The 25,192-nt window shown below is 37.1% G+C and overlaps 1 protein-coding gene across 8 annotated transcripts in view; it reads left to right on the top strand.

Moving 5' to 3' along the window:
• Positions 1 to 25,192, top strand: part of CBLB (Cbl proto-oncogene B) — a 190,725-nt gene that overhangs the window by 127,896 nt on the left and 37,637 nt on the right. For all 8 annotated transcript variants that reach the window (XM_046658874.1, XM_046658873.1, XM_046658872.1 and 5 more), the window contains exons 11-12: positions 17,346 to 17,531; positions 19,123 to 19,488. In XM_046658874.1, the coding sequence (XP_046514830.1) occupies positions 17,346 to 17,531; positions 19,123 to 19,488 (552 nt within the window). The remainder of the gene's footprint in view (positions 1 to 17,345; positions 17,532 to 19,122; positions 19,489 to 25,192) is intronic.

Genomic DNA, 25,192 nt, shown 5'->3' with positions numbered 1-25,192 from the left:
TAGAATTAGACATCGTCTAAGACTAGCCATAGCAGATCTGTGAAGAAAAATTTAAGAAAAGAAATTATTAAAATTGGAAGTGATGATACTGATTAAAAATAGTCTTTGTTAAAGTCTAAAAGAAGTGTCTCATAGAGTTATTTTCTTATCGGGAATGCAGCCTACTAAGAGGTTACATAGATTTATTTTGTGTATTTATCATAGTTCTGGGGTTTGCTCATCAATATTGCCAACTCGAAAAATTGACTTTGTCAGTTCACTGAGAATGGCTACTGCTGCCCAGTTGGGGTTTACATAACCAAGTTCACAAGAGACTAGTCAATGAACAAGAATGCCAACTGAGTAATTTATGAACTAGAAATAGAATGATCAAGACAGCTGGATTCTTAGATACCAGGCTGTTCTCTGTACAGAAAGATACGTGAAGTTCAGATTACACCCGGAAGTTTTGTGCTCTCAGAACCAGAGAAATGACAGTGAGTGGTATGAAAGGGATGCAAGTACAGTATGAAGGTGCCGCCCTTCCTCCTGACTCATGGCAGACATGGCTAATCTATCACGGACTCATCCCTGCTGAGTTCATACTTGGCCTACACAGCCCTATAGAACCTCTACTGCCATTCATTAGAATTTGGCAGGCAACATGAACCCTGTTTGCCATCTAGGCGGAGTGATGATAATGTGTATTTGCCATGTGCTTCCCTCTGTGGTAGGGGAACACTTGATGCAGTGAACATATGAAACGTTTCTTTGGGTTACCCCTTCTTTAGGGCTGCGTCAAGTTTATCTCTTGGCATCCTGCATTTCCTATGTTCCAGTGTTCCATGCTCACCAAAGGTATACCACCCTTAGGATTTTTTATGTACACATTTTACACATGGAAATACGTTAACATCACCAACATGGCTACTTTCAAATTTTTCTTTGGTTTGGGATGATTTTTATTCTTCACCTCAGTGGTTTTTCATAAATGTCATAACTTAACTCTCAGAGAAACTGCTCTGGATTCCACCCTTTAATCCCAACAACTACATTTAGTCTTTAGTTTTGAATTGTGTGATCTTTGACCCAAGAGATAGGAGAAAGGAAATATTCTTCAGTGATCCTAAAGAATGAACAAGAAAAAAAATCAAAACAGGGAATTGAGACTTGATTTTAAGATGAACTCAATCAACAAACCAATATTAATATCTTTTAGATGAGCAAAGGTTTTTCACGTATTTTATTTTGTTAACAATTTGGAGAGGGAAGTATTCTTTTTCTTATTTTTCAGATGAGGAAATGAGGCTCAGACTAGTCAGCTGATTTTGCTGTATTAGTAGATTGTAGAGCCAGGATTCAAAGTTATGTTGTCTGGATAACAATACAGCAATATATCCACACCCCATATGCAGCTCTGTCACATGCAGAGTGACGAAATGATTTCTTCTAAGTCAGATTATGGAGTGTATCCCAGAATATTTATCATGTAGTATTATTAATTTTAATTAGTATTGGTAATAAAATAGTAACGTTTATGATTTTAGTGACCTGGCACTGTTCTAGGTTCTTAAATCCTTGATCTCATTTGATCATCTCACCAACCCAGTGGAGAAGCTACTATTATTGTCCTGTTTTATAAAAGAGGAAACTGAGGAAGAAAGAGGTGAAATAACTTGCCTAAGATCCCAGTACTAACTAATCTTTACAGAACTGGTGCTTTATTCCAGGTTTTTGTAACTTCAGAAATCTAGTTGTGAGCCATCGTGCAATATTGCCCCTCTTGCCCTCTTTGGAATATGTCACACACATTGTACTTGATAGAGAGAGTGTAACTACCTGTCATCTGAAGGTCTTTTCAGTTCTGTAATATAATGTACATCATTTACACAACGTAACTCCCTATTTTTACCCAGAAGTTAAAAATAATTTGAATTGTGATCTGTTGGTATTAACCTATAAAAATATTTATGCCCTATACCTACCTAATGAGTCACCAGAAACCCAAGCAAATTCAATTAGGCTTTGCTAATTGGTATATAAGTGACTATTAAATCTGTTCTCCAATAGACTAACCATATGTGGCTATTTAAACGGAAATTTAAAACTTAATAAAATTTAAAAATTTTGTTCCTCAGTCACACTCAACATATTTTAAATGCTGAATAGCCACTTATGTCTGATGGCTACATATTGAACTGTATAGGCACAGAACATTTTCTATTGGTATTGAAATCTACTACAGATAGATATAATAGAAGTGTCTGTTGGCCAGTAGGTAATTCTATTGGACAGAGCTTTATTAGATCATTCCTGTAGGTCCTTCTTGGAAGAAGCTAGGTCTTGGTGCAAAAGACCTTGGCTTTTAATAGCCTAATGGTCTTAGTTTGGCCTGGATAGTTGACTGGAATCTAGCACTGGAATCAGCAAACTGTGGCCTGTTTTGGTTTGTTTGGTTGTCTGTGTGCCAAGAATGATTTTACATTTTAAATGGCTATATATTTAAATGATTTTATAGGTACTTACATAATTTCCTTGATTTTGCATCTTGGCTTGCAAAGCCTAAAATATTTACTAGCTACCCCTTTAAGAAAAGGATTGCAATCTCTGGTCTAGGGCCCAGTAAGCATTTAAAGAATGTTTATTGAATGCATGGATAACAGGGAATGACAGAAAAGTATTTGAGAAACATACAACAGCTCAAATAGTTCATGTGACCTGGGTGATAATGTTTTCCAGCTAGGAAAAGGCATTTCAGTTTTCTTTACTAAATGGGTTTTCTTCTTTCAGTGATTCAAGACAGGGGAGGGGAGTGGGGCCTTCAGAGTAGTTCTTCCAAGAACGCTGTGTTCCTTACTGCTTGGGGGAAAACAGCGTCTGCCCTCTGTGAGTTTGGGGAAACTTTCAGTTTCGGCCTGTTAGCCACACTTTACGTTGCAGCTGAGCCTCATTTCCGTAGTGCCACTCACCCTGAAAGGACTCTGCTAATGTGACATGGGCAGCAGATGCTCACAGGTGACTCTGACTTTCCCTGAGCTTTTCACCCACTCTCAAGACCGTGCCTGTTTTCTTCTCTCTCCCACACTGGTGAGCTTTCTGTCGAGGGAACTGAAAGATTTTTACCGTTTTCTTTTCTTTAGTCGACCTGTAAGAGATAGGACTGGCGCACTCAGACCTAACTGTCCCGGACGTCCCACTTCAGAGGCTTATTGGGCCATCAACAGGGTTCCTCACGAAGGCTTCACCAGTTAGTAGTATGTCTGTGCTTTCCTGTGGCAGTTAGGTATTGGGGAAATTGAAAGGACTTGTAATTATTTGTTTTTAAGTTGCAAAATCGTATTTCCATTAAATGTCTTTATGTGCACTGAAGTGCCTCTGGTCAATTAAACAGATTGTGAACTTTGTAATATTTCTTAATTCTGGCCACTTAATTGTCAGTAAAACCTAAATTTTAGTGTAGATAAAGCAAAACATCAGTTCTTTCTGAATAATTGGGAAAAATGTTGCTATGACATTATATTCTCGTAATACTTTATATTTACGTCTATTTCAGGAGTTAGACTCCATTGTTAATGTTTTATTTAAAGGACTATCTTCTCCATAGGATTATTAATTTTTAAGTCCAGGCCCAATGTCATATTTATCTTTGTGTTTCCTGGCACCTAAATGCACTCAGTCAATATTTGTTAAATGAAATAATAAATGTACCTGCATGCTCACATATTCTCTGAGATCAATGACCTGATCTTATGCATCTTTTTATCTTTGTTCCAATCTGAGGACTGAATGCAAAAATATGTACAATACTTAAAATTATAGGTTTTGTCCAGTTCTGTCTTACAGGTGAGGTTATAAACAAATATCACATGGTCATTTGACATAATAGCTCTTCTGTCTGAATTTTCTTCCTCTCTATTTTTAAATCATTCTTTTGCCTCATTCATTCATTCATTTATTTGTTTTTAAAACATTTCATTCTCAACTCCAAGAGTGACTGTCAGTCATCATCCAACAGAATGATTCAATTTTCTTTATCTGCCATTTGAAATATTCATCTCATCTTTCTCCTCTTTTATGAGCAGGTTGATAACTGTATGGTGAAATCATTTCTGCCTGTCTTAAGCATATTGCATTCTTTAAACTAGTAGCACTTCTGTCGTAGCATAGAGGACTGAGGTGTTTGTATATCTGTTACCATGGTGATATCCTGCAGCTGGAGTGGATAAATAGTAGCATCTGGACATATAGAATGTATTTTTGTTATTTCTTTTATAAGAAGTTAGGTATGTCTAATAATGCTTATCTTTATAAAAGCAAGTAGAACCAAAAAATCCATAATACGGTGTATTGGTTGCCTTCCTGGATATAAGCTCTTTTATGATTTTGAATAGAGGTTTTAGATTTTGCTTGGAACTCTGCTGTTGGCTGAGTTCCCAAGCTGTCAGAATCTCTAGGATAACTGGATCTGATGTGAGCCTGGATGCAGTCTGGGGTGGGACTGGTACAGTCACATCCTTCTCTCTGACTTCAGTCAGATCAGAGCTAGCAAAAGGTGTTGCTAGTCAGAGTTTTGTTCATTTGGCCAAAGGTGTAATGGGAGTCTTAATAGTTCCTTAGCAGTTATGCTGATAGAACATATTATTCACCAAAGACATAAAATTAGAAACAGATAAAGATTTTCATACAAAACAAAAATGTTGACAGACTGACCTAGGGTATGAACCGAGATTAATTCCTTTGGTCTCAAACATTATATTTTCTTAAAACAATATTCAGAATCTTTATGAATGGCCATATAAGAACAAAAACGGGTGTGGCCAGAGGTCAAGGGACCTATTCTTCTTTTGTCTTTTTTTGTACATTCTCCTAATGTTGCTGTCACCAATTAAAATGCATATTGCTAATTGAAAACTTAACATGTCATCTGATTCTTGCTTTTCCTAATAAGAAGTGTGAAAAAAGGATCCATCATGTCCGTGATCCTGAGGAAAGAGTTCATGTGTACAGATCACAGTGTTTTTAGGAGAGTGTTGCCTTTTTAATGTGACTTAGATTTCAGCCACAGGGCTAGAGTCCATGCTGGGACAGTAAGGACAAAAATTACAGCGAAAGTGAGATACAAAGATAAACGTAGACGTTCAGATCATAGGACATGGTTCTCAGCTACTGGCAGTTCTGCCTCTTGAGTGCTCAGAAATATGTAGGGACATTTTTGATTTTTACAGTGGCTGAGTGGTGGGAGAAACCACTGGCATTTAGTGGGCAGGGCCAGAGGTGGGAAACATCCTACAGCCCATGGAACAGCCCCACCCAAGAAGAATGAATCCAATCACGATGCCAGTAGTCCTGACCTCTCCAGCTGTGCGTGGATGAGTCATTGATGACAGTAAACAATCCAAAGGTACAGGTTTCCTTGTTTGCCATTTAAATGCATTCTGTTTACTGATTTTCTTAAAGCTCTCCATGCAAAAGAGTAGCGTTTTCTTTATTAGTATGTGATTAACCAAGGGAAAATACTGCCTCATCTGAGTGCTATATGATGTTATAGGGGACCCTGAAAACATTGTTACATATTCCTCAAGAGTGGTTGGAATGTGTAGTAGTTAGAGAAGCACAGAACTCTGCTTCTCAGTTTGGGGTCAGCCTCCTGTGTAGACTGGGAGCCTTGGAGGGCAGAGGCCGGCCTTCCTCTTCGTCCTTGGAGCCTTGCATGGTGCCTGACGCACAGTCTGCCTTTGAGAAAGATTTCTTTTTCCTGCATGATCACTGGTGACACTTGTTCTTCACTGCGCTCAAGGAGAGCTGTGGTCCCTGGACTCCAGCTGCCTGAGTTCATGTTCAAGTTTTGCTACTTAGTATCTATGCGCCTTTTGTTGGGTTTTGTTTTTTTTTAAAGATTTTATTTTTTTCCTTTTTCTCCCCAAAGCCCCCCAGTACATAGTTGTATATTCTTCATTGTGGGTCCTTCTAGTTGTGGCACGTGGGATGCTGCCTCAGCGTGGTTTGATGAGCAGTGCCATGTCCGCGCCCAGGATTCGAACCAACGAAACACTGGGCCACCTGCAGCGGAGCATGTGAACTTAACCACTTGGCCACGGGGCCAGCCCCTTTTGTTGGTTTTTTTAAACTCCCTCTGCCTCAGTGACCTTGTCTCTGAAACCCTACCTCTTAGAGTTGAGAGTAAATGAATTAATATATGTGAAATCATTGGAACAGTGCTAGTACCTAGTGAATGTTAAGTATTAGTTGTTATTAACATTTTTTATATATAGTATTATTTAAGACTCTTGAAATACTGTTGTATTTCTGAGCATTAAATATCAGTATTTTTGAAATGTCTACGAAAGTTTTTTCTTTTGGCTACTGTTACCTATCATTCTTTAGGAAGAATTAGACAAAACTGTATTGGGTTGACAAGCACTTGGTTTGATTTCTTTAATGTGTTAATATCCACATAGTTATTTCATTGCCTAGTCACATTAAGTAATTTACTATAAAATCAATCTTTAGGTTTAAAACTCAGAGAAAATACACAGTTGCCAACATGTCAGTGGAAATGCTATTTTAGTGACTAAGTAATTTAGATAAGCTTCTAACAGTCTTATTTTCGACATAAGTAAATGGAAATGATTAAGCATTCTCTAAAGAAGGATGAAGAACTACAGTACGTAGTAATTGCTTGTTGTTCAAACCAGCTGTACCTGGTATTTGGGGAGCACTAGGGGTTTCGCATGAGAGCATTTTTCAGTGACTGCAGTTGATTCCTTTAATTCCCAGAATGTTCTTGTTTCTCAGCCATTTTTATGGAAATATTTCTGAATTATATGTCACCCTTCCCTGACTTCTCAAAATTGCCTGTGCAGCTGAGTGAACCAAAGGGCATAAGAAGCCACGACAGTCCACATGACAGACTTCTTGAAGCTTACATTTCACAACAAGATTTAAGGGAAAGTTGCATAAAGAGAAAGGAACCGTAAATTTAAATTAAAATCACATATATATTTGGATCAGGATGCGAAATTCATTTAAGTGTTTAAAGTGAAATATGAAACTTCAAAGAAACTTCGGGGTTATGGAGGCTAGTCACAAGCCAGGAGATTATGTCCTTCTCATAAAAGGTACTTCAAGAGGAAGCAGTATAATTCTGTGTAGTTAACAATGTTTAACTTTTTAATGGAGCGGTGCCTTGGGATTATTCCATCTGTGAGGCTGTTTGCACTTCTTTAAAGTTGACCCTATTGGCAATTTTATTGACCGCCTTCTTGTCAAACCTCAGGGAGAAGTCAGCTCTTACTCCCGTCAGTATTTCTCCAAGTGTAAGTTTCTAACCGTTTTCCTCTTCTTCATTGCTTCTTGTTTGTAGTATCCAAAATTTCCAGAAGTTATTAGTGGAACGTAAACAATAATAATTACTTAAAATAGTGAACCTCATTTTACACACAAATCAAATATCCATGTTCTTAGTAAGGGAGCAAGGTGCCTGCATTCCGTTCCTACAGGGAGAGATGCAGCAGAATTTTTCCCCTCATTTAGAGGGCTTTTCTTTGGTTTGGTTGGTGGTTGTTTCATTTTGTTTTGTTTTTGTATTGTAAGACTTTTGGAACAGTTTAACGTACACAGCAAAATTGAAGGAAACACAGAGATTTCTCATGTACCCCAAGCCTCCCCCGTTATCAACATCCCCAACCAGAGTGGGACATTTGTTACAATTGATGAACCTACGTGGACACATCGTAATCACCCATAGTCTTTAGTTTACATTAGGGTTCACTTTTGGTGTGGTACATTCTGTGGGTTTGAAAAAATGTTTAGTGACATGTGTCACCATTATACTATTATGCAGAGTATTTTCATTGCCCTAAAAATCCTCTGTTCTCCTCCCCCAAAAGATCAGGCAACCACTGATCTTTTTACTGTCTCCCTAGCTTTGCCTTTTCCAGAATGTCATGTAGTGGGACTCATATAGTATGTAGCCTTCTCAGATTGGCTTATTTCTCTTAGTAATATGCATTTAAGGTTCCTCCATGTCTTTCCATGGCTTGATAGCTCATTTAGTACTCATTTAGATAGCTTTTAGTACTGAATCATATTCCGTTGTCTGGATGTATCACAGTTTATTTATCCATTCACCTACTGGAAGACATCTCGTTTGCTTCCAAGTTTTGGGAATTAAGAATAAAGCAGTTATAAACATCTTTGTACAGGTTTTTGTGTAGGCATAGTTTTCAACTCCTTTGGGTAAGTAACAAAGGAGCATGATTGCTGTATTGTGTGGTAAGAGTATGTTTAGTTTTGAAAGAAACTACCAAACTGTCTTCCAAACTGGCTGTACCATTTTTCATTCCCACCAGCAATGAATGAGAGTTCCTGTTGGTCCACATCTTTGTTAGCACTTGATGTTGTCAGTGTTGTGGATTTCGGCCCTTCAAAAAGGTGTACAGTAGGGTCCCCCCGTATCCACTGGGGATGTGTCCCAAGACCCCCGGTGGATGCCTGAAACCACGGATAGTACTGAACCCTATATACACTATGTTTTTCCCTATGCATACATACCTATGATAAAGTTTAATTTATAAATTAGGCACAGTCTGAGATTAACAACAATAACTGATATAAAATAGAACAATTATAACAATATATTGTAATAAAAGTTATGAATGTAGTCTCTGTCTCTCTCAAAATATCTTATTATACTGTACTCACCCTTCTTGTGATGATGGGAGATGATAAAATGCCTACGTGATGAGATGAAGGGAGGTGAATTACATAGGCTTGTGACACAGGGTTAGGCTATCATTGACCTTCTGATGATGTATCAGATATGTCAGAGGAGGAGCGTCTGCTCCCGGACCCCGCTTGACTGCAGGTAACTGAAACTCGGAAAGCGAAACCGTGGAGGAGGGGCGCTACTATAGAGTGATCTCGTTGTTTGAATTTGCATTTTCCTGATGACATAGAACGTGCAGCATTTTTTCATATGCTTACTTGCTGTCTGTCTGTCTTTGGTGAGGTGTCTGTTAAGGTCTTTGGCCCATTTTTAAATCTGATTGTTAGTTTTCTTATTGTTGAGTTTTAAGAGTTCTTAGTATATTTTACATAACAGTCGTTCATCAGATGTGTCTTTTCCAGATGTTTTCTTCTAGTCCGTGGCTTGTCTTTTTAATTTCTTGATAGTTTCTTTTGCAGAGCAGAAGTTGGTAATTTTCATGAAGTCCAGCTTATCAATTCTTTCTTTCATGGGTCATGCCTTTGGTGTTGTATCTAAAAAGTGATCAGCAAACCCAAGGTCGTCTGTATTTCTTCTATGTTATCTCCTAGGAGTTTTATAATTTTGCATTTTATATTTAGGTTTGTGGTCCATTCTGAGTTAATTTTCGGGAAGGCTGTAAGGTCTGTGTCTAGATTTCTTTTTTTTGAGTGTGGGTGTCCAGTTGTTTCAGCACCATTTGTTGAAAAGACTGTCTTTGCTCCATTGGACTGCCTTTGCTCCTTTGTCAGAGATCAGTTGACTATTTTTGTATGCATCTATTTCTGAGCTCTCTGTTTTGTTCCACTGATGTATTTAGCTATTTTCTTTTTTTTGCCAATACCACTCAGTTTTGATTACTGTAGCTTTGTAGTAGGTCTTGAAGTCAGGTGGTGTCAGTCCTTCAGCTTTGTTCTTCTCCTTCAATATTGTGTTGACTATTCCAGGTCTTTTGTCTTCGTATAAACTTTGTAATCCTTTTGAGGATATCCACAAAATAACTTGCTGGGATTGCATTGAATCTACAGATCAAGTTGGGAGGACTTTTCTTTTTCACTCTGAGTTTCTCCCTAAATTCCTGCAGATAAGGCTTCTGGAAGTGTGACTGTGGATAAGCAGGAAATGGTTATATTGTTCTTACACCACATTCCTCATATAAGCTTCTGTTTATTGTCTAAAGGGAACAAAGGCATAGGTACTCCAAAATAGACAATGTAAGTCGCTTATACTGTAAATTACATATGGGTATATGTGTGTGTGTCTGTAATTGTTCTTGTAATAGATACCTTCTGAATAGTATTCTGTATAGGGTATTATTTTAGAGACTTTAGATTTTATATTCACCAGTTAATATGAGAAAAAAAGAACCAAGAGAATATTCACAAGGGAAATAAACTTAGAATATTATATTTTATGTGATAAAAGTTTTATCAGTATCTTTCATTAATTTTCATGCATTTAGAGCAAAATGTTGATCCAGTAAGAGTCCTTCTCATCATCCTTATTATACGTGCATCTACTTTGTTCAGGTATGAAAATTCATTAAGTGAAAATCTTGTTAGAAATATTACAAAGTTGACTTTGATTATCTCCGGGATTGTCAGAACTCTCATTAGTAATTGGAGAGGTTTTCTCTTGTCTTGTTTTTAATAATAGCCTGGCTGGGTTTGAAGTTTCTTACCAAATGTTTTTCCATTTCCATAATAGTGGACCTTATTAAAGCTTTTATAAAATCACTCTTTAAAAGGTGTCGGTAAAATGAAGAGTGACTAAAATAGGACAAGTCCCCGATTATTATTGGTAATTGCTGAGCATGCTGAGATGGGCTTTTGACTACTTTACGTCTTGGGCCTTTTCTCTCAGGATTTTCTGTCAAAATTGCAAATTCATATTTCTGTATTCATTATGGTAGTCATTAGCATCCTATTCTAAGTACTAAAGAATTCTGTAAATTTTGTCAGAGAAATGAGGAATAGCATTTATTCATTTCATGAAGAAAAGGGCTGGGAAAAATTTTTGAATATGTAGACATAAAATGATGAAATATGGTCTTTAAATTTCGAGAGCACCAGGATTCCAGTTTGTTCAAGATGTACTCGTCAGCTACCAGTATTAAAGAACTTGAGAGAAGTTGTTAGACAAGTATGCTTGTATGATAATGATATAGGCAGGAATTAAGGCGCCCAGCTTTTGTATTTTGAAAGGAGCTAAAACGAAAAAATACAATTTTTTCTAAAGTTCTGAGAACAAGCATAATACTAGAAAAAAGTGAGAGTTACTGAAAATCAAAGTAAAGGAATGGAATTATACAAATCAGCTGTCCTGTAACTTGAAAGGATGCTCCATTCTCCCAAACTCTTGCAGTTATCTCTATATAATGATTCTTCTTACTATTGTTCAGTGAATTCCGTAACAGTCGGTTCTGTGTCCACATCCTACTTCCCATACTTTACTAATCAATTTTCCTGAAGCTTTCCATTTCTTTATCCTAGCCTAACAGAGCGGACAGGTAAAGATGAAGGAGTGACAAAAGAAGGAATTCATTTAAGGCAATGGCAAAAAGGACATGATCCTTTTAAGAATCTCTGGATTAATATGCCTTTTTTATTATACTAATCAGATTTTATTTATTCATTAAGAAATTAAAACCACAAGAGTGGAGGTGAAATCTCTACCATAAAATAATTAGAAAATGAATTAAATTGGGAAAAAAGTATTTACAACAATTGTAACATATAGAGGTTCACTATCCTAATATATAAAGAGCTCGTTAAAATCATTGAGGGGTAAATAAAAGAATATGATAGATAATAAAACAGAAAAAGCCAGTAATCCAAAGAAGAAATAATGCAAACAGTGTATTTTTTTTTGCTAATTATTTGTCAAAAAACTTCAAATTTACACATCAACTTGGGCCATTGAAATGCCAATCAAGTATCAAATGAAAAATCAAAACTAGAATTACTCTTATGCCTTTGAAGTTTGTACACTGGTAACCATCACACCTGACTAGTAGAGGAATAAATTGGTTTTACCATCTTGACAGCAAAAGGGTTTTAGAGATATTCATGAACTTTGACATAGTTATGAGTATATTGTCCTATGCTCAAAAAATTCTATGATTTTTGTCCTTAAAAATTAAAGTACGTATGGTGAAAGACTTCTTTATATTGTTGCTTTCTAATAGAGAAAAATTGGTAAATGTTCACAGCAAGGGAAGAGTTATGTAAATATTGGTATATCCATAAAATTCACCCTTTAAAATTATATTCATGAAGAATGTTTAATGGTGCTAAAGTTCTTTGGGTCTGATATTGACCAATATAGCGCAGATTAAAAATTGTGTATGTGGTTAGGAGCCATCACCAATGGCTGTGTAGATGTTCTCAAAACATCTTTATATTTTCCTATAATTCCAAAATTTTATTCAGTGAAATTGTGTTCTTAATAATGAGGAAAAAAGTGAAATGAAAACACCATTGAAAAGACACAAGGAGAGGCATGCCCACACCTGTGAAACTCATTTGCTGTGGTAAACACTTTGACAGCAGGCATCCCCTAAACTCATGGACCTACTCACACTCTTCAGCTCCTCTTCCTCTTATTATTTGTTCTCTCTATACTTAGACACTGTCTAGATCAAGATGAAAAAACAAAAATTGGTGTTAAATGCAATGTTAGATTTTTGTGCTAATGGTCAAAGTTAATTACAGCAAATAATCCAAGTGGCATTTCCGTTTGGCTTTTGAATGCATTGTGAGACTTTAGTCTAATTATTTGTTTAAATATTTGATTTTGTTGCTCTTGCTTTGTTTGGGTCTGATAGTGAGACAGATTGTCTATGACAAAATAAGAAGGATGGGAACCTTCAATAGAGTTAAAGATATCTCCAATAGAGTTATCTTTTGGGAGTGAAGATGAGCAAGCTCTGGAACTTTGGAGATGTAATAGGTGGCATTCTGTCCCTTCTGTATCAAAATAGTCAGTGTTCCTAACTGTGTCATCCAAATAAAAATTAAATGCTCTATAGCAGCCTTGATTTTACCATACTTCATTTAATTTTCTTAAGCCATAAAGTCTCCACAAAACAGATTAACCTTATTCTGTAATCTGCAGGTAACAATATCAACAGGTGGTGATTTATACAAGACTACATGTCATTTTAAAGTTCTGGCTGAAACTTAAATATCATAGGGAATATGTGTATATGAAGTCAGACTACATGTTTAGTTATATGGTTATTAAAGAAAACATCCTTATTCTTTGTAGTCAGTTGGCATTACAGTTTGATAGCCACACTTGTAATTCACGTATTCCAATCCAGTGTATCCCTATCAACAAAACACTCACCTGGTGTTATTCAGGATTTAAACACATGCTTTCCTACTCTTCTACTCAAGATGTTTCATGTATATGTATTAAATCTGCGTTTCTGTACATAATGGACATTAGAGATTATGAGGCATGCTGGATAAATCAGTAAGAGGTGATTAAGTTAGCACAGTTCACAGTCTTAGAATTTAAGCCTGAGCCAGAGGATAGGGTCCAGGTTTGTTTGTTGTTGTTTTTCCCCAACAACTCTCTTTGTCGCCTGTCAGAAGTAGAGAAAGATCAGTGGCCTGTGTGTTCCTCGGCTGGGGATTAGCTCTGTGGAAGAAGGCAGAGAAGAAGCCTGAGGGAAATGTCTGATTGTGGAATCTATGTGTGGAATAATATAAATGTGTAGAATAAAGATGACTGGTCACATCCCTTTGTCACATCTCAGCTGTAAGATATGTTTTATACCTGATAACTATGGAAATTGTGATACTCTAGAAATCAAAGTCCTTTAAAAGGCTATTAAATATTTAAATATTATATGGAGACAGAGGTGTAGTTTATGCAAGAAATACTATCAATCTATGTTAAATCAATCTATCTTGCTTTTTATTTTCAGAAGGCAAAAATGGGCAAACTCTCTATTCTTAAAGTTAAGCTGATAATTTTTTTTTTTTTGAGGAAGATTAGCCCTGAGCTAACTGCTGCCAATCCTCCTCTTTTTGCGCTGAGGAAGACTGGCCCTGAGCTAACGTCTGTGCCCATCTTCCTCTACTTTATATGTGGAACGCCTACCACAGCATGCTGTGCCAAGCAGTGCCATGTCCGCACCCGGGATCTGAACCAGCGGACCCTGGGCCGCCAAAGCCTAACGTGCACACTTAACCACTGTGCTACCGGGCCGGCCCCTGAACTGATAAATTTTGATATCATGAATTTTTTTGATGATGTTGTTTTGGCATTTTTGTTTTTTATTTGGTGAGGCCCTGAGCTAACGTCTGTTGCCAGTCTTCCTCTTTTTTTTTTTTGCTTGAGAAAGATTGTCCCTGAACTAACATCTGTGCCAGTCTTCCTTCATTTTGTATGTGGGATGCCACCACAGCATGGCTTGATGAGTGGTGTGTATGTCCATGCCCAGGATTGGAACCTGTGAACCCCAGGCTGCTGAAGCAGAGCACGTGAACTTAACCACTACACCACCTGCCCAGCCCCAGTGATTTTTTAATGTCTCATCTAAGAATTTAATTATGAGCTGGAGAGTGAAGCATTGCGTTAGGCTTCTTTCCACCTTAGACTTTCAAATAGGAAGGAAAGAAAAAGGGAGGCTATTCAAATAAATGAGAAGTGACCTCTTCATGTGACTGTCTGCTGACACCGTCTACTAAAAATGTTTCCAGATGTTCATAGTTAGCATTCAGTTTTTTTCAGCAATAAAAGTTAGTGCAAAGTTGCAATGCTCTAGTTGCAGAATAGTTGATAGCGCAAAAGGTTCAGCAAAAAATAATACAGTCTTAAATATCTTAAATAGAGTATTCTTAAATTATCTACTCTTACATGGGAATTTTACTGTATTTAGGAGAACTCGGGAAAGTGAAAAAGTTATGGTGAATTTAGTCCAAATAATCAATAAAGATAAAGTGTTTTTTGATGCTTCACATACTAATATATCCTCCATAAAATCCTTCTAACTAAGCCAACTTACAGATATTGTCATGCTTCAAAATGAATTAGTTCTTCAGGAGGACAGTGTGTAATCACCTTGAGAACACAATATAAATTGTGCTAAGCAAGGTCTGCTTCCATTTACATTCACAAAGCTGCTCTTCTTCATTCACAAAGTGTGTTCTTCTGGAAGTATCTAGAAGTTCAAGGTTATTGCTGCACCACACACATTAGTTTGGACGTCTGTCCTGAGGATTTTCAGTATACCCTTTCAATATCTAACAAGTCCTTCACTCATTTCGAATCAAATCCATTCCATTATTTAAACAAACTAAGAACTTAGTAATTGCTTAAATGGTAATAAGTAATCCAGTGTAAAGCTAGAAGTCAAGTTCTGATAGTGAGGGTGGGCTGTTGGCTCTGTGAGAATTCTCTTTCTTATCTCCAGTAATGAGAGAAGCAGGAAGATGGCTGTGGAATAAACGTGCTTGGAGGAGAGTAGGTCTGGTTTGACAGTCTCTGCAGGGTGTGCACCAAGCATGGAACGATTTCTCTGCAGGTGACTGACTGAATGAAGTACTATGCGTTCTCTGTATATATATAACAAACTGTTTGGGACAGGAACTTGTGGACGGCTTGGCTTCTTGAGTCTTTTTTTGTGAAGGATAGTAAACAGATCCACAAACCATTTTTATCGGGTAACAGTTTTGCTAGTTCTTAGAGAATGTGATTTATGCTACTGGGAACTGTGGAGAATTAGACGTCATGTGATCTGAAATGCTACGATTCTGTGACGCACATAGCTTTACATCAGGAGATCTTTCTGTTCTGTTGATGATCATGTTGGGATTGGTTTTACTCCCTAAGTTTCAAATTCATGATCATGTCGGGCCCCATGATTTTAGGGTAGAATTGTCTTAAGAATCACTGGCTGCATTAAAATCATTTTATGACTGTAGAATTTCTACTTTTTCTTCTTCAATTTAGTAACAGTTGAAATTGTTTTGCCTTATCATAGGTAAGAGATGTGAAAAAGAATCATGAAATTACTGAAGGAGAAGTTTCTTAAAATTGTCGTGTAAAATTATGTCTAAATATATTGAGTAGCTTCTGTTTAGCTACTCAAATTTATTTCTAAAAATCCTTTACAAGGGAGAGCATAACTTCCCACTCCTTAAGTGCAGGCTGCACATAGTAACTTCCTTGCAAAGAGTACAGTTTGGAAAGGGGGAGAAAAGAGAGGAACTTTACAGAGAAGAAACCTGGGTGGTCGTCCCTCAGCCGGCTCATCAGGGCCAGCATCAACAGTGACGAGTCACAGGGATGACAAGGACCCTTGAAGCTCTGTGGTTAAATGTTACTTTACCTCCCAGGTCTTCCTTCCAAAAGCCCATAACCCCAGTCTAATGATGAGAAAAACATCAGGGAAACCCCAGTTTCAGTTCGTTAGAGAAAAAGCCTTACGCCGTGTAACTAAGTGCAGATTGCTGGCAAATCTATTGTCCCATCTTAGTTAAAGACGCTATGGCTAAATCTTTCTCACTGTTGTTAGAGTTCGAATTAAAGTGTCAATTGTTGACATCAACTACTCTTATAAATGTGAGTAATGTTAGAGGGAAATGGCTTAACAACAAGCTTAGAGTTCTTTATAAATAGTAGCATTAGGAAACAGCTGAATATCAAAGCGTGATAGATTAATGTAGTAGGTTTAAAAATTAAGCCTGGATCTCCAAAGAGCTAGTAATGTGGCCTTGAAAAGGACACTGCCCACGATTTCAGAACAGATTCTTGTTTATCCTAGTGAGGCTATTTGATTAAACAGTATGATTTTTATACCAAGTAGCAATCAGGTTATATCGCGTTAAAAAAAAAAGACAGGAACAAACTTCCAAAATAGAAAGGGTTACATATGTACAAATCAAAGTACTTTTTGTTGGCTTTTTGATGCTATTTTGTCTATCAGACAAGATGGAAAACCTGTAGTGGCATAGAACTGTATCAGTTTTTACCAGAAGTACAAACTTTCCTAGATTTAGTTCATTGTTTTTAAAGGAAAAAAATATTAAACTTGAGGATTTCTTTCCCATGTGAAGGCTTGAGAAGAAAACATTTGGGCTTAAATCTGTTTATTTTAAATCACTATTTTTTTTAAACTCTACCTGATTTAATTGGTTCGTAGGAAAGTACACTATGCACTGGATATATATTTTGTATGGAACGAAATAATTTCTAAGTTCTAGAGTGCTAGAATGTACTACAAATCAAAGACTGAAGAAAATTCTACAATATGGATAACCAAGAGCAATGTGCATTACTGCATTGTGAATTTCTGGGATTCTTCATGAAACGTGGATGGGTTTCCAGAAGAATGTCTGCGTTTGATTGTTCTTAAACTGTGCTTTTGCTGTTCTTTTTTCCTAAGCCCTTTCTAAGCAATGTGTAGGAGAAACTTAGTCATTTATTCTTTATGTAATACTGCCATTGAGGGACAACGTGAGCTCTTTCCGTCTATTAATCAGAGTAAACTAAGTGAGTTTAACAGACGTTCAGTGGCAGACACCTTCTCAAAACTAAATGTCGTCTTTAAGAACTGAAAGGCATACGCTTTCCACATTGAATAAACAACGTTTTTCTCTTTTAGTGCACTGACAGGCAGAATTCACCGGTCACATCACCAGGATCCTCTCCCCTTGCACAGAGAAGAAAACCACATCCAGACCCTCTCCAGATCCCACATCTGAGCCTGCCCCCCGTGCCCCCTCGCCTGGACCTGATTCAGAAGGGCATAGTGCGGTCTCCCTGTGGCAGCCCAACTGGTTCCCCAAAGGTAAATCAATTTTATTAGAAACACACACGATAATTTTATGTGACAATTATCGACTGCTCAGCTTCTTTTAAATTCCATGGCTCATATTTTTTGTGCTCTTAATTGTTTATGAATAACTTTGATGGGTTTCTTATTTTGTTGATGGTGAGCCCACGATCGTGTTTCTGGCTTTATTACTATAAAAGTTAACAGAGTTATTCAGAGAGAGCATGTGTCTGTAACAGCCCCCTGATTTGCTAAAATAAATAGAGTCAGAATAGTTATTCTATAAAATGGATTTAAAAGTCATTATATGTATTAAAATAAACTGCATGCTCTTATCAAATGATATTTTACACTCATTTTCGTAGTGTCAGGACAAGAAAAATATGATGGCACTGTATTTGCATAAGAGCTTAAGGTGTGATAAATTATCACCCATGTTTCAAGGTGACTCAGAAGAGGAAATTATATGTACTTTTAATACCTGAAGGAATTAATTACAAAGAATTACAATATTTGCAAAGTAATTACATTACTGTTTAATATTAAAGACATAATTCTAATTCTGTGAATCTAAGCCCACAGTTTATTCTAATTCTGTGCAAATTTTTTCCAGATTTGATAAGAGCACATCATTTTGCTTTATTAAATACAAGATTTTAGAAATTAATTCCATTTGGTAATATGCTTTATAGTCTAAAATTAGCTGGAAGCACAATATTTTAGTAGTGTTTGATTTTTCTACATTATAGTCAACTTGGTTTTAAGATCGTATTAAGACATTTTGGAATGTTATTTAGTCAGAATTATGTAAGTACACAACACATTCCTTTTTTCTGTGGTATTTTCTAACAATAAAGGCACAAATCATTCATCAAATGACCCATAGTAATAAAAATAAAAGCTAAAAGAGTCACAGGGGTTCAGTTCAGGGGCGTATACCTTCATATTTCCATGGAAGAATCAGACTGTTGTGGGGTTTTCTTTTCATTTTAAGGATTCATAAAATTCAAGTAAGATCTATAAATGATGCTCCTCTATTATTTGTGATTTTTCACTATTCTGCTAATAACTGATGAAAGAAAGAACCACAGCAAATTTGCTTCTTACCATTTGCTCTGTATTGCCATGGCGGACGCAAAAATGGCAAAACCAACGCTAAGTCTTCCAGAGACTTTACAAATTAGGTTGCTCTTTAAAAAGGTAGAACTACGACGACTTTGATGAGCCTCTTCTCTCTCTCCTAAATCATGGAAATGTGCAAATAAATTAATTAATGACTCAATATTCTTTTAATGTCAACCAGTCAAAATCATCAAATAATTTTGATATTCTGCTTTTTCTTGTATGGTCTCTATAATCCTACTATTTGACTTTGTGTACTCATTTTCTACAAAACTCCTAAAGAAATATATTTATATGAGTCGTTCATTAAATTTTTAAAATTTCATTAACTGCTGATAAAAAGAAACTTATGGAAAGATGGCGTAGTAAGCTAATAAAGCTCCATGAGGCCTTAGAAAACAAAAGCAATGATATACTGGTCTGGAAGTCGTTTCAGTGCATGGGGCAACTTTTGATTTTCTTTTTTCCTCTTGTGTCTCTTTAGTCTTCTCCCTGCATGGTGAGAAAACAAGATAAACCGCTGCCAGCACCACCTCCTCCCTTGAGAGATCCTCCTCCCCCTCCACCTGAGAGACCTCCCCCCGTCCCACCTGACAATAGACTGAGTCGTCACTTCCATCACATGGAAAGTGTGCCTTCCAGAGACCAGCCGATGCCTCTAGAAGCCTGGTGCCCTCGGGATGTGTTTGGGACTAATCAATCTGTGGGATGTCGACTGCTAGGGGATGGCTCTCCGAAGCCTGGAATCACAGCTAGTTCGAATGTAAATGGAAGGCACAGTAGAATGGGCACTGACCCAGTGCTTATCAGGAAACACAGACGCCACGATCTGCCTGCAGAAGGAGCCAAGGTAAGAAATCTGCAAAGCAGAAGATAAACAGTCTGCTTAAACTCTTCTGATCAGAGGTAGTGTCAAAGGTTGGACAGTGTCTTTTTGCCCAGTGTGGCACTTCCCTGCAGGTCTTTAATTATCTCCAAGTTATAAATAATCAGAAGCTCATTAAAACTTGAACTTAAAAGAAGTTGTCAGGAAGAAGGTTCGAAATGATTTAATTTTAATGTGAAGACACTAGACAGTTTGCCAGAGATTTATTTCACCCTCCCTTATTTCATCTGCCAAAAATTTTTCCCGTTAACAACTTGTTGGTGGGAGAACCAGCACTCTTTTTTTTTTTTTTTAACTCTCCTAGCTCTATCTAATTTGAAAAAGAGTTGTGTATTTATAGTATATCATAAATCAGTCACTGGAGTTGTTGTTGCCCAGCACAGTACACCTGAGGCAGCCAGGTAAAATGAACTTCTCACATACCTAAAAACACCAAGTCCAGTGCACTCTTACCGAGCAAGTATTCCTCCATAAAACTCAGGGAGACTCTCACACTTGTTGAGCTCTTACGTGAAGGACATCACCACTGTCGTTCATAGGTCCAGGAAAGAATTGAAGTGTAGAGGGAACCAAAGAGGCAGCAGCAGAAATCATTGAGTTTATGACTCTTTGTAGGCCTTTGGCAGAGGTATAATATTTTCTGGTATCTGCTTCGATGCCATTTTTGGCTCTGCGATCAGATCCCTGCCATCTTTTCTCAGCTGAAGGGGGCTTTGCCTCGTTTGAAGACTGCAATGTTAAAGTGACCTCATCTCTATTGATCTTAAATTGTTACTTGAGGCGACTGATCTGTTCCTTCAAAATAATGGCTTGCAGTTGGTGAGTTAATCCTATAAGATATTCAAGAAATGAAGAAGTGTAAAGTGTGACATGTACTCGACTCTTGTGTGCACGTGCGTGTGTGTGCACGTGTGAAGGTAAAGTGATAATGAAAACTGTGTATGATAATGTTTAGCCTCAGTGATATTCTAGGGTAGCCAGGATAGGAAGAGTCATAACCGTCTAGTATGGCGTTCAAAACAGAGGCGAGAAGTGCTGGTGGTTTGCCGTGACTCTTTGTCAGTGACTCGGCTTGGTACTGTCAGTCTCCTCGTCTGTTATATACAAGAAGCTCTAAAGCTTTCCTCCGAGGTCATGTAAATACGATGTAAGTGGAAGAGAAAGCACTTAGAAAAGAAATTTTTGTAATGCTCTCTGAAAATGGAGAGCTTTTCAGCCTTAGAACAATGTTTCCACAGACTGGAATCCTGCTTGGAGGGACCTGCCAGTCTTTTATTTTTTTGTTTTCAGTGATTTTTTTTTTTTCTCTCTAGCTTCTATCACTTTTCATTCATATATGATCATACTTGTCTTGAGAAGAGTGGTGGAGTGAGCTCTGACAGAATTGCCTGGTTACATCTCAGCAGCATGTTACAGTTTATTTTCTGAAAGGACTTTAGAAATACTTAGAATAATTACCTTAGCCAATTGGTTGAAGACCTCTTGTTTCAGGGTTCCTTTACGTCATACGTTATGTACTTCTAGCGCTCATAACAGACTTGCTCTCATAAGCCCTGGGACGCTGGCTGTTAATTTTTGTCTAGAAAGTTAGAGTTTCCAAAATTGGGGTTAAATTTCTTAGGTTATAGGGATGAAAGCTTATTTTTATTATACTAACTGTAGCTATGAAATATTAATAGTGACTTCAGTTATGAACATCCCTTTAAATGTTTTCTATGTGAACTTTTTGTCCTGATCATTGATATATATCAGTATCCCAGAGAACACTGAGTGAATTGCCAAATTTCTCTCTTCCTTGAAAGCTGGATTTTAATCTTGTTTATTTCTCTGGAAATAATCCTCATCAAGATTCTTTAAGGTCTTTAATATACATTGTGTGTATGAAATTGCAGTGCTTATATTCTCAAAGTTAATTTCATGTTACAACTAGACTTAGCATTTAAAAGAAAATTAGACTTCTAAGATTTCTAATTTAATCTAGCTGTTTGACTTCTAAAGTGGATTATAAAGAAGGATTTATATATAGTTAATGTATTAAGTGCTATAAAACAGACCATGTCTCTTCTTTTTCTCCTTTTTCATTATCTTTATGAAAGAAAAAATGGTCCCACTTCAGCAGACCACAGAGAATATCACAACTTACATAAAGTAGAAAAAGCCTCATTCCTCAATTCACTGGTGGGAGACTGAAGAGGCTGGTAACAACAACAGCGAAAGACTGAGTCAGTCCATCTGGGATCCTGAGTTCTCGGTTTCTGTGATCCTGGGTTGGGGTTTGTTTCTCACAATTCTATCTTTGTAGCTCCTCAGTCCAAATGAGTTTAATTACACATCTGTAAGGCCCTTCTATAGGCAAGACTCTCCTGGTGTTTGGGATAACCAGAGTCCCAGTGTTCTCTCCCCTTTCAAATTTCACAAAGTGTCTTCATAGAAGAGGAACCGTTCAGCTCCTTCAGGCAGAAGTAAAAATGATAAGGCAAACCTGACAGCTGTGTTTTAACAGAACTAAAACATCTTATCAACATAGATTAGCCAGGCTCTGGAATCACACCCGAATTTTACTTCCTGCACTAGAATTTACTGGCTCTGTGGATTTGAGCAACTTGCCACATCTTCACCCCCAGCTCCACTTATTTTCCTTACTTTATAAAATGGAATAATACGAGTACCTAGTATCTAAAATAGTTACCCTCCAAATATCTAAATCCCCGCACCTCTTGGTTCTGAATAAAACCAAAATAACAGCTAGGCACAGAGTATCAGAATAAGTTGGAACAGTTGACATTTTCATTCAAAATAGTTGTGCTTTTTCTTTTTAGAGTTTAAAACCCAAATCATCTTTTCATTCCGCCCTTCCTCTCTCCTTTTATTTAGCGTCCTTCCTAATGAGTACGTGGTCAGCACTCAGTAACTTGGTTGCTGAGTTATTCCAGTACTTAAGCGGATGATAGAGGTGAAAGGCTGTGTGCGTGCCGGGGTTGTCAGGAGTCTTTGGTAAGGCAGGAAAGGACTTGGAGAAAGAGGACATCCATGATACACAAGGGGCATAGACAGTTTTTGATGTATTGTTCCAGCAGTGACCTTCAACCAAAGGTAGAATGTAATTTTCTTATTTAAAATAGAATGTTTTTTCCTCCTTACACCAGAATAGTAGTTTTCTGTAGAAGGCCTGAAGAGGAAAGGGAAATTATTTTGATGAAAAAGGATTCATATTCTTGATGAAAATGGTAAATGTCACCATGTATTCTCACCTGCCATACCTAGTGTGCAATTTTTTAAAAATTTTATCATAGGAATAAAGTGTTTGGGGATTTATATATTTGAAGGCTGATCTATTATTTTCAAATAACCCATCAATCTCCAAATGCAAGCAAATACGTTTTTGTGTCTAATAGTAACAACGATCATTTAGACTTGTTTTCATCAGAGGTAATGCTTCAAATTAAATATCTTCTCATTTTAAAGACACGTAAACTTGGGTAAGTACTAAAAGTTTCCATTTAAATTAAATGTGCATATGGAATACCATAAGGGGACTTCAAAACCGAAACCCTCCCATTAATGGAGTAAAGATTCACTCACCTTCATATTTGTCATCTGTCAGTGTGCCAGTTCCCAACGTCCATTAGAACTATTGCCCTTTTTATTTGCATCTTCACTAGATAAATGGTAAGGAGAGCAAGAATAAATTCAGTTGTAATTATTCCATTTGGTAATTGTAGAGAGCTCTGAGGGGAAAATCCCGGTAATTCATAGTCAAAATGAAGTGTGAGGATTTTCTGTGACTTTCATTTACTGCCTTAGGTTTATTTATCTGTTTTACATGCAAGACATTTCTTTCCTGTGGTTCGGTTTCCATCCTCTGGAATTCAGGTTCTAGCCACATTATAAACCCGTTCCTTAATAAATATTTTGTCAGCTAGATATTTATTTATTGTTGTTGTTGGTTTGTGTGTTTTAATTACCTGAGGTTAAAATATTTGCACTAACGTGTTTTAAAATGTCATTGGAAACTTGAAATTTATCTACTTATATCTAGATAGTAACATTGTGTCCATCTATCTTTATTCGTTCCTCTTGAAAGATTAAGAATACTGCTGTTTCTTATGTGATAAAACTATCTCTGACTTCTCATGTTACTTGAAGTGACGTTATTCTAAAGTGACCTTCCCTATATGCAATAATCTGTTAGATGCCACTAGATAAATACACCGAACAATTCCCCTTTTTGAGATTGTGGCTTCTGCTGTTTTGGTGGAAAGGCACATGTTTATATGAATGACCTTAAACTTATCTATAAATCTCAAGGACTGTTTTTCAGAAAATAAGTCCTCTGTGTACACTGGTTTCATTGCCAATCTGATACTGTTGAAGGCAGAATTATAGCAATATTTTTGTGGTCGTGTATGTGTGGGTTTATATATGTGGGATGGGGAAAAGGGTTGTGCTTGGGATTCTTTACCAATACAAAGGCTTTTCTTAATTTTGGCAAGATTATCACAAAAGTATCTGTTTTTCCCTCTCTCTCAAGGGTCCCAAATGTTTTAACCTTAATTTTTAGACAGTATCTGGATCACGAGAAAACATTTCAAACTTCAAGATTAGGATTAAATGCCATCTTGAAGCATGTAGAAAACTTTTAATCTAGGGTAATCTAGAATTTAAATTATGTGATAACTCAGATTATACTTCTTCCACAAGTCTAAACTTCCCTTAACACGTTATTATCCCTTCAGCCTGTGTCAGCAGTATGAGAATTTAGGCTGTTCATTGTTCATGGCGGGGAGTACGAACGAATGAAGCACCATCTGATGAGGAGGAGTCAGGTGTGTGTGTAGATAAGGCATAGGAGAAGCATCCAGAAAATAGAGTGTGGGATCCCCAAGAGGAAGAAGACATTCTGATTGAGGTGCAGGTAAAAGAAGGAATAAGGAAAGCTTCGTGCAAGAGGGTCACTGACTATAGACATTCAAAGATTGGTAAGTGTTGTTTTTGTAAATATGACAGGAAGGGATAGCATGGAGGTGTGACAATATGCATAGTGTAGGAAGTCAAGTTTGGATAGGGTATAGGACATACAGTAAGAAGGACCAGTCAAACAATGGCAGTGTAGAGGGAAACCAGTAATGGAGTGTCTTCTCCTCTACACTAAGTTATCTTTAATTTGATAGACAGGAGAAAGCTTTTAAAGTTTTTTGGCAGAGGAGTGATAGGATCAGAACATTTAAGTTGGTAGCATTTGCAATGGAATTGTGGTAGATTTGTGACCAAGAGCTGGGAAGGCAGAAGAAAAAGATGGTTCCTTAATTGAGAGTTAAGGAGGCTTGACCCAGGGATATTTCAGTGTGAATTGCTTCAGTTGATAGTATCAGCCTTCATATTTGAGGAACTGTTGTTTTCCCCTGTTTGCAAACAGGCCTCTCAGATTTCCAGAGAACAAAAGCTATTTATTCTTCGCTCAAAAGGTTGTGACTTACTGCACTCCCTCAATTAGTGGCAACAAAAATGATTTTAAATCAGATGAAATGGGTGCAGGTGGAAACATAGAATTCAGAATGAAATAAATCTTGTCATCCAACCACTATCAAGTAATGTCAATGAGCACGTTAAATGAACACAAATATGAACATCGCTATAGTACTACCTGCATATCTAGGTCCTTTGCCGT

Source organism: Equus quagga, chromosome 4 (assembly GCF_021613505.1).
Source record: "Equus quagga isolate Etosha38 chromosome 4, UCLA_HA_Equagga_1.0, whole genome shotgun sequence".
NCBI classification, from domain to species: domain Eukaryota; kingdom Metazoa; phylum Chordata; class Mammalia; order Perissodactyla; family Equidae; genus Equus; species Equus quagga.
This window is presented reverse-complemented; position numbering and strand designations above follow the sequence as displayed.